The 17,816-nt window shown below is 42.3% G+C and overlaps 1 protein-coding gene across 1 annotated transcript in view; it reads left to right on the top strand.

Annotated features, from left to right (window-relative positions):
* NPEPPS (aminopeptidase puromycin sensitive) overlaps positions 1 to 17,816 on the top strand; it is an 87,442-nt gene that overhangs the window by 48,414 nt on the left and 21,212 nt on the right. Inside the window, exons 5-14 of the mRNA XM_056127290.1 lie at positions 86 to 193; positions 1,439 to 1,639; positions 2,096 to 2,192; positions 2,304 to 2,337; positions 3,202 to 3,316; positions 9,377 to 9,541; positions 10,603 to 10,707; positions 11,971 to 12,031; positions 14,363 to 14,472; positions 17,499 to 17,562. Of these exons, the coding sequence (XP_055983265.1) occupies positions 86 to 193; positions 1,439 to 1,639; positions 2,096 to 2,192; positions 2,304 to 2,337; positions 3,202 to 3,316; positions 9,377 to 9,541; positions 10,603 to 10,707; positions 11,971 to 12,031; positions 14,363 to 14,472; positions 17,499 to 17,562 (1,060 nt within the window). The remainder of the gene's footprint in view (positions 1 to 85; positions 194 to 1,438; positions 1,640 to 2,095; positions 2,193 to 2,303; positions 2,338 to 3,201; positions 3,317 to 9,376; positions 9,542 to 10,602; positions 10,708 to 11,970; positions 12,032 to 14,362; positions 14,473 to 17,498; positions 17,563 to 17,816) is intronic.

Genomic DNA, 17,816 nt, shown 5'->3' with positions numbered 1-17,816 from the left:
TTATGAATGATGGAAAAGAAGCAGGTGGCAGTTACCTCATGAAATAGTCTGCTAGGCTGATATTTGTATTTCATATTTTCTCAAGGCTACTGATGCCCGGCGGGCTTTTCCTTGCTGGGATGAACCTGCTATCAAAGCAACTTTTGATATCTCGTTGGTTGTTCCTAAAGACAGAGTAGCTTTATCAAACATGGTATGTATGTGTTTGTAAGTATATTTTAAATCTTGAATAAGTCTTCAGCAGAGTTAGTCTTGTTGATCAGATGAAGTGGCATGAGAGCACCTAGCACGGTGCTTTATGTGTCATCATAGGAACACAAATGATAGTTTTTGTTATTTCCAATAAGCCTCTTTATCATTTTTCCTTTTTCCCCTCTTTTTCTTAATTGCCTTATTTGGAGAGTTTCACCCCTCATGGGTGGGTGGGGAGGGGGGGTGGAAATTCCTTGTAAACTGCATTAACCAGAATATTTGCTACTGCTAATTTGGAAACCAAAATGAATTAGAAAAATATTACCCAAGAGAAAAAGGTACTTCCTTGTTAAAGGACCAAAACAGTATAGCAACTTAAGGAAATGTGTATACCAAGGGTTTGGGCTTATTATATTCTTGAAAAAAAACTTTCTTCCCTGGCGACACTGGTCTCATTCATGAGAGTGAGTCTATCCCCTCAAAGGCTCTGTCTGGGGCTGCTTAGTTTAAGATACCTCCAAGTTACAGCCTATGAGACTAATCTTGGTACCTTGAGAAGACTCTTGCTCCTGGGAAGTAATGAATTTTTCATCTCCTTTATTAGTGGAGAACAATTCCATGGATAGAATGCCATTCTCTTACTAAATAACCCTGGAGAGGAGGCTGTACGTTAAACTCAACTAATTTTTTACAGTTTAGTGTGACTGAATCTATCAGATTTGTTCTTGATTAAATCTTCTTGGAAATAAACATGAAGGATCTAAGCTTGAGTAGGAAAAGAAGGAAGAAGTCCAAAGTTAGAGAGGAGCTTTCTTTGCAAAATTTTCCAGGAGCCCATCTTGGTACAGAATGCTTTAAATTTTAATGATATTTGACCTTCATTAATAATGGAATAATTATGTCTCATCCTTATTTCACCTGAAAAGTGTTTCAGTTAACCAGGATATTCACTTAAAATATCCTAGTGCCTGGCATAAAATAGGTATTAAAGATATTCTTCTTTTCTCACAAAAGTTATTGTTAACTTATCACCTTAGTCACCAGTGTTGTAATATAAATGATTTTATCTGTGCTTTCCTTCTTACTCGAAAATATCTTGACAGCATAAAGCACTGGAAAATTGGGATGGATCAGCACTGCCAAGGGGGGACGAAGTGACAATAAAGCCTACAGGTTTTTTGCTAATGTTTTCTCTACAGTATTTCATGTAAATCTGTTTAAATTTTTCTTTTCCCTTTTTTTAAAGAATGTAATTGATCGGAAACCATACCCTGATGATGAAAATGTAGTGGAAGTGAAGTTTGCCCGCACACCTGTCATGTCTACGTATCTCGTGGCATTTGTTGTGGGTGAATATGACTTTGTAGAAACAAGGTCAAAAGATGGTGTATGTGTTCGTGTTTACACCCCTGTTGGCAAAGCAGAGCAAGGGAAATTTGCGTTAGAGGTAAATGTACTTGAAGAGGATTGTTCCAACAGTCCATAACTCCAGGTTGGGGAATTTACATTTCTGATCAATTATTCATACATTTATTTATAACTTAACCTGAAATGTGTTGTGCTACTTTGCTTTTAATTTTAAAAGAATTTTGAAGCTGCCAGCTATGGTGTTGCATTAACATATTACAAGATAAATGATTAAGAAAATATTAGAGTGGGATTTATTTGTCCAGAGACTGGGTGGGAAAATATGTAACTATTTTTCATACTGAACTATAAATTGATTTAATTTTGACCAACATATACAAAGCCTGGGGCTAAGACTATCTTTGAAGATGGGCTCCCCAGGGTTGGTTTCTTGTAACTTGAGATATTTTGACTTGCAACAGGATTCCTTTGTGGATTTCCGTATGAATCACGATAAAATATTTATCAGATGGTTCTTTTGTTTATACTTTTATAGGTTGCTGCTAAAACCCTGCCTTTTTATAAGGACTACTTCAATGTTCCTTATCCTCTACCTAAAATTGATCTCATTGCTATTGCAGACTTTGCAGCTGGTAAAGTAAATTTCATTTTATTGCTGAGCTTTTAAATAACTTTTGAATTTTATGATTTTGAGGAAGAAATATGTATATATATCAATAAATGTTTATATTTATTTTATGAAGGTGCCATGGAGAACTGGGGCCTTGTTACTTATAGGTATGTTAATGATGTATTACCCTGCCTTATTTTTCCGATCACTGATTGCATAACAGCTTCACGTCTAATCACAGTTGAGTAACATCTGCTTTATAACCTGCAGTAAATTTTCTTACCTTCCCCCCCTCCTCTGAGTGCATCTCAAGAATGCAGATGAACACCCTCTAGTGCTCCTATCTCAAAGGGAAAGATTTTAAGTGAGCATCTGGCATTAGTAGTATTTGGAGATATATTTTTGGCTGAGTTTCTCGTTTTGGTGCCTTCTCTTTCTCTAATCATTTCTCACTAAACCCGGATTGGAGAACCTTCATGATTTAACACCTTCTAGCCAAGTTTTTACACATCTGTCACCACAATGTAAACATGTGGGTTGTGTAATTTTTAAAGTATGGTTTGTAAACAAGTTTTTGTTGCCTTCTTTCAGTAGCCTTCTTGGATGAGCTAAATTTTGGACAACCTGCTCAGTGTTCTCTTAGGGGCTCTGGAATGCATCTTTCCGCCTGCCACGTGCAGCTCCACTTCTTTTAATGGAAAGACTGTCTTCTTTATGTAGATAGTATAATAATCCCTAATCCCTCAAGCCAAGCTTTTCTAAGATTTCAGACGGCTGTCTTCTCAACGAGCTGTTGATTAATTGTACCACATCTTTGATTTTCTGTTGCATTAAAAGCTGTGTTAGCAGTCTTTATTCTTCCTGGAACTTTTTCTGACCTGTGTACTCGGAGAAAATGCTTTCTTGGCATCTCTGAATCCTAACTTGGCCATCTTAAATATTGTTGAATCTCCCTCCCCCACTTTTGCATACCTGCTTTTATTATAATGCTTTCGTTATTTTTAAAAAAACCTTCTTTTTTTTAAATACAGGGAGACTGCATTGCTTATTGATCCAAAAAACTCCTGTTCTTCATCCCGCCAGTGGGTTGCTCTGGTTGTGGGACATGAACTCGCCCATCAATGGTTTGGAAATCTTGTTACTATGGTATTTAATATTTTTAAGTGCTCAAATATATTTATCTCCATCCTGCTACACATTATTTTGGCTACATAGTACTTCAGGTTTGGCTGAAGCATTGTGCAAAAAATGAGTTGAATGATAGACTTTTAAAAGTTCTACCTTGGGTCTGGAGAGATACTAAAGGGGTTAAGACAGTTGCCTTCCAATGTGGCTGACCTATAGTTTGAACTCAATGCACCTATGGCCCCTGGAGTCCTGCTGGGAGGGACCTCTGAGCACAGAGCTAGAAGTAGCTCCTAAGTGTGTTCTAGTCCCCTTCCATGCATAAAAGAAAGGTCTGCCTTAAAAAGTGTTTATCTGAGGCCAGAGAAATAGCACGGTAGGTTGGGCACTTGCCTTTCATACTGTCACCGAGAGTGGTCCCTGAGTGTAGCGCCAGGAGTCAGCCCCAAGTACTGTGGTGTAGGGAGTGCGGGAAGGAGGGAGGAAAGGAGGGAAGGGAATGGGGGAAGGAGGGAGGGAGGGAGCCAGTCACCATTGATCTGGAATTTGCCTGCAAACAGGGGAAATCACAGTGCTCATTTGGATGACAAAATATTTAGAGATATTATGCAGTGTGTTTCCAGAATGCTTATAGTTTCTTGAGTCATATTTTATAGTTCATATTGTGTAGTTCAGTAATGGAAAAGTACCTTACAAGGGACAGGGGCGAGAGTTCAAAGGGTTGAAGTACTTATCCTGCATGGGCCAGACCCCAATATTGACCCCCAGCACTGCATCCCTCCACCCTATCACCACTGGTGTGGTCCTGCTGGGCTCCGGCACTGCCAAACTGGAGCACCTAACTATCGACCAAGTGTCACTGGGAGTGTGTCCAAGTGATTCCTTGGGAAACACTCCCATCTACGCTGTAAGCACCTCCCCAAAAGTAAAAAAGAAAGTAAAAATGTTGACAAATAGCAAACTGATCTTTGAATAGGTTGAAATATTTTCAGGAGGCAGTTCTTTCTCCCCCTTCCCTCTCCCTTTCCCTCCCCTCCTTCCCTCTGCCTCCTCTGACCCTCCTCAGAGGTGCTCAGGGCTTACTCCTGGCTCTATGCTCAGGGGTCACTTCTGGCATAGCTCAGGGCACCATATATGGTGCCTGCGTGCAAGGCAAGTGCCCGACCCCCCTGCTATTTCTCCAGCCTCAGATAAACACTTTTTAAACACAGACCCAGGTTGCCACATGCAAGGCAGGTGCCCCATGTATCTGCTGGACTGTCTTTCCAGCCCCACTTATTTTCATTTTTCTCAGTTATTAAATTGAAATTTGAGAGAAATGAAGCAAAGAAACTACAAGATGACTGAAGGGCTATGTAAATTTCCAGCTATACCATTGAAATTATTATCATGACGTTTGTTGTGAATGATCTTTGGCCTTTGGCCTTGATCTTTTCCTTGTACTCTATGGTAGCCAATTGTGTTTGAAATTGGGTTTACTAAGTGGGCTAGAAAATGCTTCTGTGAAGAAGAACTAGAGATTCTAGAGTCAACCTAATTCCCTGATGGCATTTTAGGTTACCAGAGAAGAGAACCTGACCTAGATATTAGTTGAGTCCGTATGTGAGAAATAAGCAAGAGAAAAAGACAGTTAAGAACAATCACATGAATTTTTGAGAGATTTCATAAAGACAGCCTTGAAAGTAACTCCCCCCCCTTTTTTTTCAAAGCTTTTTAGTGTTTAAAATTTTATTTTGGGGTAAGGAAAAAAATTTTATATAATTGTATATGGAATTAAGTATGCTAATTCACATGGGCACTAAGGACCGGGGAGATAGCTCAGAGTACTGGAACACTGGAACACATGCTTTGTAAATAGGAGACCTGTGTTTGATCCCTGCACTGCAAGGCCCTCCAGCATCACTGGGAGCTGGCCCCTAAACAACACTGGTTGTGGCCCTAAAACAAATAACAGGTGCTACAGAGATAGAAAAGCAGGTAGGGTGCTTATATTGTATGCAGCACCCCATATGGTCCCCTCAGATCACCAGGAGTAATTCCTGGGCACAGAGCCAGGAGTGACCCTGAGCATCACTGGAAACTTTAAGAAAACCTTAAAGTTAAAAAAATTTTGAAAAAAAGAAAACAAGAAGAAAAAAACATATGTATATAGATGTTATTTTTAGAAATATAGCAAGTTTGCGGGACTGAAGTTTGATCCTGTACAGTGGGGAGGATTTGATCCCCAACATCCCCATATGGCATCCCAAGTCTTCCTGGGATGCAGTCAGGAATACACTCTGAGCGCTGCTCGGTGGGGCCCCAAAAATAATTTTTAAAAAATATGTAGCAGATTTACTGCTACTAAATGATTTTTTTAGGGGTTGCTTCACTTTGCTCAAGATAATTGACTTTATCATAAGGTGGACTTTATTAACTATTTTTTTCTGATTTTATTTTGAAATTTTTCTAAATAAAATAAAAGTGTTTTTTAATAGGGGGAAACCTGCATTTCATCTTGCTTTTAAGCATCTATTGGATTTGAGTAACGATTCTATATTTGTTAGACGTTGCTTGCTCCAGTAACTGAAATTCAAAGACATAGAGATAACTTGGAGAATAACTTTATGTTTCTACCAACTTATCTTCACACTAATAACACTGGACCAATAGTTGTTTTGTTGTGTTATTTTTGGGTCATACCCAGCAGAGCTCTGGGTGTGTGGATCACTCCGAATGGAACTCAGGGGAATGTATGCAGTGCTGGGGTCTGACCCCAGGTCAGCCATATGCATGGCAAGGGCCTTCACCCTGTACTCTCTCTCCAGCCCCAAGGCCAGAAGTTGTTCATCAGTCAGTTTTAAATATTTTATCTTTCTAGAATTGAAAAATGCTTTTTTGGTTTTTTTTGGTTGCAATGGTCCTTAGCACCTCTTTCGGATTCATACATCCCTTGCTTTCTTTTTAGATAAGATCAAATCTGTCTAGATTTCTTTATAGATCAGATCAAATCAGTTTTGGGGCCGGAGTAATAGTGCAGTGGGGAGGGCATTTATCTTGCACATGGCCAATCCCAGGCATCCCATATGGTCTCCCAAGTACTACCAGGAATAATTCCTGAGTGCAGAGCCAGAAGTAACCCCTGAGCATTGCCAGGTGTGACCCAAAAAGCAAAAAAAAAAAAATTTTTTTTTGATATATTTTAAAAAGTTGACACTTGGGGAACTGGGGAGATAGTATTAAGGGTTAAAGTTTATGCCTTGAATGCCTCCAACCTGAGTTTCATCCCTGGTACTACATTGCCTCCTGAGGACCTCTGCTGTAGCTCTGGAGGCTTCAGACCATCATCATAGCCCTGGTTGTCCCCAGTACCATAGGGACAGAACCACATTGCACCCCTATTCCCCAACATTGAGGCACTGGCCCGGGGGAACCAGTATCACTGGGAATAACCCTGGGCTCCCTAGAGTACTGTTTGGGGAAGCCAAGTTGTAGTATTTTGTATATTTTTGTTTTTATTGGGATCACTTCTGGCAGTCCTCAGGGATCACTCCTCAGGAAACCATATGGGGTGCCAGGGATTGAACCCAGGTTAGTCACATGCAGGGCAAACATCCTACCCACTGTACCATTTCTCTAGCACCCCTCAGATTTTGTTTGTTTTGTTAGAGACCTTCTACGCAGTGCTTTGAGTGTGGGGCCATTCCCAGTAACACACTAAAAACCAGGCCGGCCATACCAGTCTAATGCTCAGGCCCCACATGGGGCCCCTGCAGTGAAAATGATGCAGCTGGGGCTTGAGCATGCAGGGCGTGTGCTGTGATCTTTGAGTTGTTGCCCTGGCCAGAAAAATTGGTGGTGGTTGTTTTGGGAGCTTGGGGGTTTTGGTGTCCCCCCCACCCCCACCCCCACCCCCCAATGAAGAAAGATTGTTTTATTGAATGAAATTTACTTAGATGTGAGGGAAGTGAAAGAAAGAACTCCAGAGTGGAAAAAACAAACAAGCAAAGATATGATACACAGGCTTGGGAGGGCAAGCCAGAGTTTTTTTGTGTTTTTTTTTTTTAAACATTGACCTTATTTTTTAACCCATTATATTCTTTGTTTACGCCACTATTTTTATTAACAGGTGATAAACAATTATTGACTTACTATATGAATTTTCACATGACACTATGTAAATAGTATCACTTTACTTTTTTACCTAGAAAGTTGTCAGCATTAGTGAGTCGTCGTCGTGGTGTCCCCCCACCCCCCCCACCCCCCGCCTCAATAATCATCATGTAAACAGTTTGTAGTTTTCCTTATTTGGTCCTGATAGCCTTTTGGGTTTTTTCCTTTGCTTATTTTAAGGGTCCTCTGCCAGGAACTGAACCCAGGGCTTCCCACATGCAAAGCAAATATTCTGTCCCAGAACTACTTCCCCAGCCGTTTCCTGTTTGGTTTTGGGGCAATTTCCATCAGCGCTCAGGACCTACTCCTGGCTCTGTGGTGTTCATGGATCATCCTATTGAGGCTTGGAGTTCCATAAGTAGTGCCTGGGTTGAACCCAGGTTAGGTGCATGCAAGGCAAACACCTTACCTGCTATACTAGCTCTCCAGCCTCTTGTTTTATTTTTTAAGCAAAACCAAAGTTGTATGTGATAGTTCTTTCTTTTTTTTTTTCATTTCTTGAAGTAAAATAGTTGGGAGTTTTTTTGGTTTTGTTTGTTTTTATTTTGGGGCCACTCCCAGCAGTGCTTAGGGCTCACTCCTGGCTCTGCGCTGAGGGATCACTCCTGGTGGGCTCAGGGGGACCACGTGAGGTGCAGGGAATCAAACCCAGGTCAGCCTCGTGCAAGGAAAATGCCCTACCCACTATACTATGGTGCCAGCCCCTAAAATAGTTTCATTTAGAGAACTAGGAAGTGGAGTGGCAGGGAGGCGGAGGGTGGGGAGATGTGTTTATTTAGAGAAATATTTAAGGGGACAGAGGGAACAAAGGCATATCCAGAGCAGTAAAAGCTGAGAGTCCACACATCTCATGTTGAGATGTGGGCAACCCTCAAGAGAGAATGAATGTACTTGTGTTTTGTTTGTTTCTAAAAACCAAATTATCGGTAACAGTACATTTATCTGCTCTCTTGGGCCATAGAGAGGTAGTTGAGGGAGTAAGGTGCTGCCCTTGCACGCGTTGACCTGGCTTGATCCCTGACACCGTATAGGGTCCCCCAGCTCCTCCTGGAGTGACCCCTGAGCACAGAGCTAGTGTCAGAAATAAACCCTGAGCACCACAAGATATGACCGAAACAGACAAAAAGCACTTATCCCCTCTCCTCCCCATGTCTTTATTGTTCCCCCTTCTACCCTTCTTCCTGCTTTTCTACCTTGTTGTAAAAGGTAACTTAGCATAAGCTGTCCCTCAGGGGGTCAGAAAAGATAGTTCAGTGGGTAGGGTGCTTGCCATGTACACAACTGACCATGGGTTCAATCTCCAGCACCCCATATGAGGTCTTGCGCCTGTCAGGAGTGATCTTCGAGTGCAGAGCCAGGAGTAATGCATGAGCACGGCCAGGTGTGGTCCTGATCGCCCCACACCCCTCACTGTTCCTCAGACATAACCTAATAACGCCAGTTGCCTTTTTCTACTAGGGGTGTGGGTGTGGGTGGGAGTGGGAGGCAATATCCCTTTTTTTGTGGTACAGGGAACCAGCCCAGGGCCTCACACACACAAGACAAATGCTTTCCCAGTGGGCTGCATCCTGATGCCTCCTGGTGCTGGGAGGCTGCTCCTGGCTGGATGCTTAGGGATCCCTCTCAGAGGTGCCTAGGTGAGCTTGTGGTGATGGGGATACAACAGGGCTCCTGTGGCAAAGCATGTGCTCCGCACACCTCCTTGAATCACCACACCTGGCCAGTTGCCTTTTTAAACATCTGCTTTAGGCATTTCATTGGTTCAAGAGATGTGAGTTATTTACGAAATGTTTTGGATTAAATTTTAGTTTCTCAGGTTGGAAGTGGAAGCAAGTGTGGTGGAAGGCATCCCTGAGTTTTCAAATTGTAGAATAACTATTGCCTTTTCTTCTTTCTGTTTCCTTACATGTTGTTATCTGTTGTTTTTAGGAATGGTGGACTCACCTTTGGTTAAATGAAGGCTTTGCATCATGGATTGAGTATCTGTGTGTAGACCATTGCTTCCCAGAGTATGATATCTGGACTCAATTTGTTTCTGCGGACTACACCCGTGCGCAGGAGCTTGACGCCTTAGATAACAGCCATCCTATTGAGGTGAACATTGCTCGCCATTGACCTTTGATCTTGTTTTCAATGAAATAAGTCATATGTTGTACTTTGGACTCTGAAAAGAAGAATGTATGGATAATTTTACTGGCTTTTACGGTTTTTATTTCCAGTTTGAAAATTTAACAAAATTAGTTCTAATTATGTTTAATAGTTTGGTAGAACAATACCTCTTGGTCAGTATACTTAGAGAGGGAAGATTACGTTTCCATTGTTTCCCCCCCAAAAATTCTGAACGTGTTCTTTTATTGTTATTGTCTGGTTTTGTTTTTATTTTCTCTTGACTTTTCTTGTCCTTATTTCATTTGGATTTTTGTTTGCTTTGGGGGGCTACACCCAGCAGTGCTCAGGGGTTACTCCTGGCTTTTCACTCAGGGATCATTCCTGCCAGTGCTCCAGGGATCACACCCCGGTCACCCATGTGCAAGACAGGATCCTTACCTGTTCTGTTATCTCTCTGGTCCCTTATTTAATTTTGTTTTGGGGGGTCACACCCAGTGGTGCTCTCAGAGTTTACTCCTCACTCTGCCTGGACTCAGGGAGCACTCCTGGCAGGCTTGCGGAATCACATAGGGTGCTGGGGACCAAATCCTGGTCGGCTCTGTGCAAGAATCTCCCTACTGCTGTATTATTGCTCTCATTTTGTTTTTATGTATATGTTTTGCCACCAAAGAGCTAAACTTCTAGTCTACTTTGATATATTTAACCTCTACTTTGCAAAATTGGAAATAGTTAAAATTAATGCAGGAAATTTAGTGTCTTTCATCTCTCCATCACCACCACTTTCCAAACACCTCCATAGCAATCAAGTCTGGAACCCATAGCGTAAGATCTGAAGGGCATGTTATGTGTTCCAGATTTTTAGAATTTGTTGCTATCCTTCTTTGGAAACATGTCATTTTATTATGAGTGAATGAGCTAAAGACAGAGAAAAACTCAAAAAAAAATCAGTTTATGAGTGAGATGGGTGTTCTAGAGAGCTTTTTAAGTAATTCAGTATTCCAGTCTCTCTGCTTCCCACCATAACCCTGACTCGCACTGTCTGCCAGGTGAATGTGGGGCATCCTTCTGAAGTGGACGAGATATTTGACGCTATATCATACAGCAAAGGTGCCTCTGTCATCCGAATGCTACACGACTACATTGGGGATAAGGTAAAAGATGAAAAAATGATTTTATAAATCTGTATTTCTTTATAGTATCATGGAGTTTAATATGGGGAACATGCTTGAGTTTACTTAGAGTAAGTTCCTATGTAATTTTTCTAGAATCTAGACATCTTGATTTCACTTTTTTTATTGATTCTTTTGGTCTCTTTGATGAATGATGAAGGGTGGATGAGAGACTGATATAAATTAAAAATGAATAGAATAAAAATAGAAGGCAAAAAATTGTTACTTTCGGGGGGTGGGGGTACAGTGTCATACCTGGCTGTGTTCAGGGCTTACTCCTGACTCTGCTCAGGGATCACACTCCTGGTACTCTTAGAGGACTATATGGGATGCTAGGGGTTGAACCTGGGTCAGCCACATGCTAAGCAAGTGCCTTATATCTCTGGCCACATGCTCAGCTACTATATCTCTGGCCCCTGGTCCCCAAAAAGGCAGTAGGTGTGTGTGTGTGTGTGTGTGTGTGTGTGTGTGTGTGTGTGAAAAAGGCAGTAGGTGGTGTGGTTTTTCAGTATTTTGGAGGAAGGGTCACTCCCATCGTGTGTGTGTGTGTGTGTGTGTGTGTGTGTGTGTGTGTGTGAAAAAGGCAGTAGGTGGTGTGGTTTTTCAGTATTTTGGAGGAAGGGTCACTCCCATCGTGTGTGTGTGTGTGTGTGTGTGTGTGTGTGTGTGTGTGTGTGTGTGAAAAAGGCAGTAGGTGGTGTGGTTTTTCAGTATTTTGGAGGAAGGGTCACTCCCATCGTGTGTGTGTGTGTGTGTGTGTGTGTGTGTGTGTGTGTGTGTGAAAAAGGCAGTAGGTGGTGTGGTTTTTCAGTATTTTGGAGGAAGGGTCACTCCCATCGTGTGTGTGTGTGTGTGTGTGTGTGTGTGTGAAAAAGGCAGTAGGTGGTGTGGTTTTTCAGTATTTTGGAGGAAGGGTCACTCCCATCGTGTGTGTGTGTGTGTGTGTGTGTGTGTGTGTGTGTGTGTGTGTGTGAAAAAGGCAGTAGGTGGTGTGGTTTTTCAGTATTTTGGAGGAAGGGTCACTCCCATCAGAGAGCTGGGGGCTCCCACGGGAGTTCTTAGGGGACTGTGCATCTGCATATGTGCTGCTGCTCTTGCATATGCAGTCTGCTTCTGCCCGAGTTGTCTCCCTGGCTTCATATATTGATTATTGGTTATATATTGGTTATATTGGTTATTTAGTACTATACTATAAAATCTGAGTTCTGACTCCCAGATTTTAAAAGTTGTTTTTCCTCTCACTAGGACTTTAAGAAAGGAATGAACATGTATCTAACCAAGTTCCAGCAGAAGAATGCTGCCACAGGTAATCACTAGTTTCGTTTTGCGATTCTGGGATAGAACCAAAGACCTCACATGTGCAAGGCAAGCACTCCTCCACTGGGCTTCCGGGCCCTGCCTCAGGTCGCCTTTTCCAGCTTAGCTAGAAATGGAGAGTCTTGCACGTGCTGAGTGGCCTCTCCAATAGGGTGGGCAAGTCTGATTGACTGGGAAGAGAGGGGTCACTAAGTTTTGCATATCATTAGTGTCTAATAGAATGACGAAGAGCCATCTGATCCTGGGCTCTTCCGGTTGTGGGGTTGTGGGGTGGGGAGGGGCAGATATGCAGAGGCGGGATTGCTTTGCATATCTGAAGCCCTGGGTTCAGTCCCCCATCTCCAGCAAAAAATAAAAAAACAATATTTTTGTGTTTAAGACTTTTATGACATGGTATAATCTTGTCTTCCCTTCCCCACCATGTACATTTCCACTGTAGTTTATAAAATGGAGAGGCATTGTGTTCTAAAGCTACTGAAAAATAGGCAAGATTTTTTCTTTTTTAAATTTTTTTGTTTGTTTGAGCCACAGGCATCCATGCTCAGGGCTTACTCTTGGCATTGCTGCTCAGGGATTGATCCGGCAGGGCTAAGAGACCTAGAGAACCGGATGTTGTAGTGGGAATTATACTTTACCCACTGTCCCCAGAATATGCAAGTTTCTAGTCTTTGGCATGCACATATTATTATATGTAAACAAAGAACTTTATACTTCCTAAATTGTAATGTAAATGCAGTTGCCTGGAATCTTTTTAAAATTTCTAATGAAGTAGGGCTGGGGGAAGCCTGAGACTTCCCCCAGCCTGAGAAATAAAGCATTTCTATTGTTTTATTTGTTTTGGGGCCACACCCTGCAGTGTTTGTGGATCTCTCTTGGCTGTGCCTGGGGAACCATATGTGGTGCTGGGGATTGAACCTGGATCCACCTCTCTAGGCAAGTGTCCTGCCTGCTGGCCCAAGAGAGTCTGCATTTGTAATCAGATAGCCAGTACTATCAGTTCCCAGACCACTCTTTGAATGACAAGGCCCAAACCCATGTAACTGTTTTGGTTTGTTTTTATTCCTTCTGAAAGGCAGTTGGCAGTTTAAGTACTTTTCCATTGCCATCCATCCCTTTCCCTTAACCACAGGTTGGCACCCTCTGTCTGTCCTGCTGCTCTTTTCCTCCTGCCTTCCTGATCTCTGCAAGGCTTGTGCGGTTGTCTGCTAATTAGCTGCATCTTGCCGTTCTCCAGCTCCTTCCATAGCCTAGCTAGGGTTATCGGTCTAAAGTGATAATCTGTTTGGATCATCCTTTTGACCACTGGATGCAGTCCAAGAACAAATCTAAAACAAAAAACCTTGACATGTCACATTCCCTTCACAATAAGGTCTGGAAATGTGATCTGTGTAATCTTAAACTGTTCAGCCTCTGATACGTTTAATCTTAGCTTCTGTTGGTTACGTGTGCCCTGTATGCTCAGTTTATTGAATATATTGCTGTTGTTGGTATTTTTTTGTCCTTATGCTTTTCTTTCAGTACATAGATTATTCTGTCTTCCTAGAAATGCCTTTCTTTCCCATTTGTCTAATCAACAACTCCTCTTAAAGCTGCAAAACAAGTAATTTCTCGTGGAGCCTTTATTCTCTCTGCATTTTTCTCTAAGTGCTTTCCCTTGGTCCATGCCCCAGTTTAGTATCTATCACATTATATTGCTATATGCATTACCCTGCCACTAATGCTGTTTGACTCTATGAATTTTCCTTCAGCCTGTTCAGCATTAAGTATTTATTGGCTTCCCTTGATTGAGTGTAATAGCTTTAAGTTTGTGAATGATTGCTCTGTAGCAATTTTGAATATTTTTTTTCTTTTTTCTTTTTGTTTTTGGACCATGCCTGGCTGTGTTCAGGGCTTACTCCTGACTCAGTGCTCAGGGATCCCTTGTGGCGGGTTCAGGGGATCATCTGGGATGCTGGGGACCAAATCCCAGTGAGCATATACAAGGCAAGTGCCCTCCCTGCTGCACTGTCTCTGGCTCCTCTGTTGGTTCATGTTTGGACTTTTGTCTTTTGTTTGTCTCAATTTTTAGGGTCTTTTTGTTTTGTTTTTTAAATTAATTGCAACAATCAAGAACATCTTAGAGTACAAAATCAGTTTTTGTGATAGAACTTAATGGAGGTACGGGCCTGAGAATATTAATTTGACCCACTCTCTGCCCCCTGAACCCAAAAGACCAAAACATCAGTTAGCAGCTCAGTGTCAAGAGTTATATAAAATTTCTGGTTTCTTTAGAGAAATAGAGATGTAGACGTTTTAGCTTTTTGTTGTATTTATCTTCTAGAGGATCTCTGGGAAAGTTTAGAAAATGCTAGTGGTAAACCAATAGCAGCCGTGATGAATACCTGGACGAAGCAAATGGGCTTCCCCCTCATTTATGTGGAAGCGGAACAGGTAAGCTGGTTCTTAAGAAGAAGACCATCCATTTGCTCTGCTTTTTAAATTTGCTTTTTTATATTTAAGTATTTTAAATCAGTTCCTTTTCTTTCCTGGGTGCTTTAGTATCTGTGTTAATGTCTCGGTGATAAACGGTGTGCACGGTGTGCTCTCCTATTGTTCAAACTACACATTCTTACTGTAGGAATACAAAATGTTGCCTATTTTTTACTCTCTCCAAGGAAAACGCTGTAAATTTGTTGGGATAATTCTAAAACCACTAAGTAAGGACCAGACTGGTAACACAGCGGATAATGGGGTTGCCCTGCAGGCAGTCCATTTGTTTGATCCCCAGCTCTCCCATGTGATCTCCTGAGCCCCTTTGTGGGTAAATACATACCGTGACTGCGTTTGACCAAAAGACACACAAAAGAACCCACTGAATTGAGATTTATTCCAGGAATGTAAACTTGATTAAACATTTTAAACATTTAAAAAGTAGGGACCAGGGAGATGACCCAGAGGACTGGAGCACATTCTTTGCATGTGTAAAAGCCCCAGATTTGATCCCCAGCACTTCACGGTTGACACCCTGAGCACTACTGGGAGTGAGCCCGCCCCAAGCACTGAGCCAGAACCAATAAGAGCCAGAGCCCTAAGCACTGCTGAGTATGGCTGAAAAAGCCAAATCAAAAAAATGCAATCAGTATGGTGGTTCATAATCAGTACATCACAGTCAGGTGTTGTTTGGTGGTGGTAATGGTGCTGGTTGTGTGTGTGTGTGTGCGTGCGTGTTCATGCGCGCATGGCACATGCATGCATTCTGGCTCTTTATTTAGGGGTTACTTGTGGTTGGACCATATGCATGTAATGCAGGGATCAAACTTGGGTTGGCTGTGTGCAAGGCAAAAGTGCCCTGCCCACTGTACTGTCTCTCTGATCCCCACAGTCAATTTGGAGGAACAGAATTGTCTCAGAAGTGGAAAAAGCGTTTGGAAAAATTCAACACCTTTTTTTGGGGGGTCACACCCAGCGATGCACAGGGGTTACTCCTGGTTCATGCACTCAGGAATTACTCCTGGCCGTGCTTGGGGGACCATATGGGATGCTGGGAATCGAACCCGGGTCGACCGCGTGCAAGGCAAACGCCCTACCTGCTGTGCTATCACTCCAGCCCCTCAACACCTATTTTTAAAAAGACATTTTGTTGTTGTTATGGTTTGGTTCGGACCATCCCTAGTAGTGCTCAGAAGTCACTCCTAGAGGTACTCAGCATACCATGTAATGCCAGGCATTGATCCTGGGCCTCCCACTTGCAAAACAGTATCTCCAGCCTACTGAACTCTCTGGCCTCAGTATAATTCTTCAGAGTTAATTTTTAATGTTGGATGGGTGACACAGTTATTTGGATTACAACTTTTGTACTTTTCGTGCAAGAAGTTTTGCCCTCATTAGTTCATTAGTAGTCCTTTGGTTGACACCATACCTAACGGTGCTTATTCAGCCGTGCAGTGCCAGTTACTCACCCTGGGGCTGCCTCATACAAAGCATATGCTCTAGCCCTTTGAGCTGTCTCCTTAACCTGGCATTAGCAGGTTTCTTGCATGAAGGTAACCATTGCTTCCTTCATTCCAAAACTAAAGAATGTTGTTTTAGTTTTTCATTCTGTTCCTTACAGATAGTTTATACTGGACTCAGTTGGCAAATTATGTTATTTTAGCTGTTCTGGGCATATCTCTTTTTAAGAAAAATTGGTTTTGGTTTGGGGTTTTGCTTTTTGGCCTACTCCATAATTTTGTTGATATATGTAATTCTGTAATTTTGCTCAGAGTCTGAGGGCTAGAGTAATAGTATAGGAGGTAGGGCATTTGCCTTGTACCTAGCTGACCCTGGTTTGATCCCTGGCCTCCGATATAGTTCCCTAGGCCCCACCGGGAGTGATCCCTGAGCACAAAGCCAGGAGTAGGTCCTGAGCACTGCTGTGGTGACCCCCCCCCCCATATTAATATTAATTTTATGTTAATACTGTGGGCTGGAGTGATAGCACAGCGGTAGGGCGTTTGCCTTGCACGCAGCCAACATTGCCGACCCGAGTTCGATTCCTCCGCCCCTCTTGGAGAGCCCGGCAAGCTACCGAGAGTATTCGAAATGCCAAACACAGTAACAACAAAGTCTCCAATGGAGACGTTACTGGGCCCGCTCAAGCAAATCGACAAACAACGGGAGGGCCTTTACTTTACATTACTGCTTGGGGGACCATGTTAGAGATTGAACCTGGGCCTCCTGCATTTACCATTCCTTATCCAGCTACTGAGCAGTCTCTCCAGCCCCTGCCCTCCTCTTTTCCTATGACTTGTGCCCCACTCTTTTGGTTTTTTCATTGAAGAAAATCTCATCCTTTAAAGCCACGTGTGTTTCTCTTTCATATTTATCAGTTGCTGAATTTTGAATGCCAAGGTAATGGTGCTACTTTCTAGAAACAGAAAAGGATTCAAGACTTGACCTCCATCCCCCCACCCCACCCCCTACCACCACCAGAAAGACAGTACATGAGATAAGGCACTTACTTGCTTGTGGCTACCCCTGTTTGATCCCTAGGAGCAACTCCTGAGCACCACTGGGTGTGTTCCCCACCAAAAACAGTTGCCTTCTAGAAAGATTAAAATTATTTGTAGTAGAAGTATTTATTGGTAGTGTCCTTTGAGATTAGTGATAGTTTAAAGTTTTCATTGAGATACATGTCTTTTAGGGGCTGTATTATGTAGCTCTACCCGCGATATTATGACTCCAGCCCCAGGAACCTGAACTTTTATTTAAAGTATTGTTATTTTGAGGCCCAAATGATAGTGACCTTTCTTGCATTCTTTACTTTCATCATCTTTACCATTATGCATTTTTGCAGAATGGTATTTGTACTCAAAAAATTTGCAGATTCACCATTTACTTTGCCACAGAAATATTGTCTTTTCTTTCCCACCCCTTGGCCACGTCCCTCCCCCCCAAAAAAATGTTGCTGCTACTCTAGCTTTTGTTTTGCTTCTTAGGTGGAAGATGATCGGTTATTGAGGTTGTCCCAGAAGAAGTTCTGTGCCAGTGGACCATATATGGGTAAGCAAAGAGCTCAAAGTGGGATCTGTCGGTGATTTAGGTTACCATACCTATGGCGTTCCAACTAATAGGAAAAAATGACCCACTTAAAAATATTTCTAATAGAATTGAATAAAAGTAAGTAAATGGTAATAGAATTCAAACCAAATGGAGCAATAGGACAGTGGGTAGGGCATTTGCCTTGCATGCGGCTGACCCGGGTTCGATCCCTAGTATCCCCTGAGCACTGCCAGGAGTAATTTCTGAATGCAGAA

The sequence above is a fragment of the Sorex fumeus genome, unplaced genomic scaffold, assembly GCF_029834395.1.
Source record: "Sorex fumeus unplaced genomic scaffold, SorFum_2.1 ptg000063l, whole genome shotgun sequence".
Taxonomy (NCBI): Eukaryota; Metazoa; Chordata; class Mammalia; order Eulipotyphla; family Soricidae; genus Sorex; species Sorex fumeus.
The sequence above is the reverse complement of the archived record's forward strand: the minus strand, read 5'-3'. Positions and strand labels throughout refer to the sequence as shown.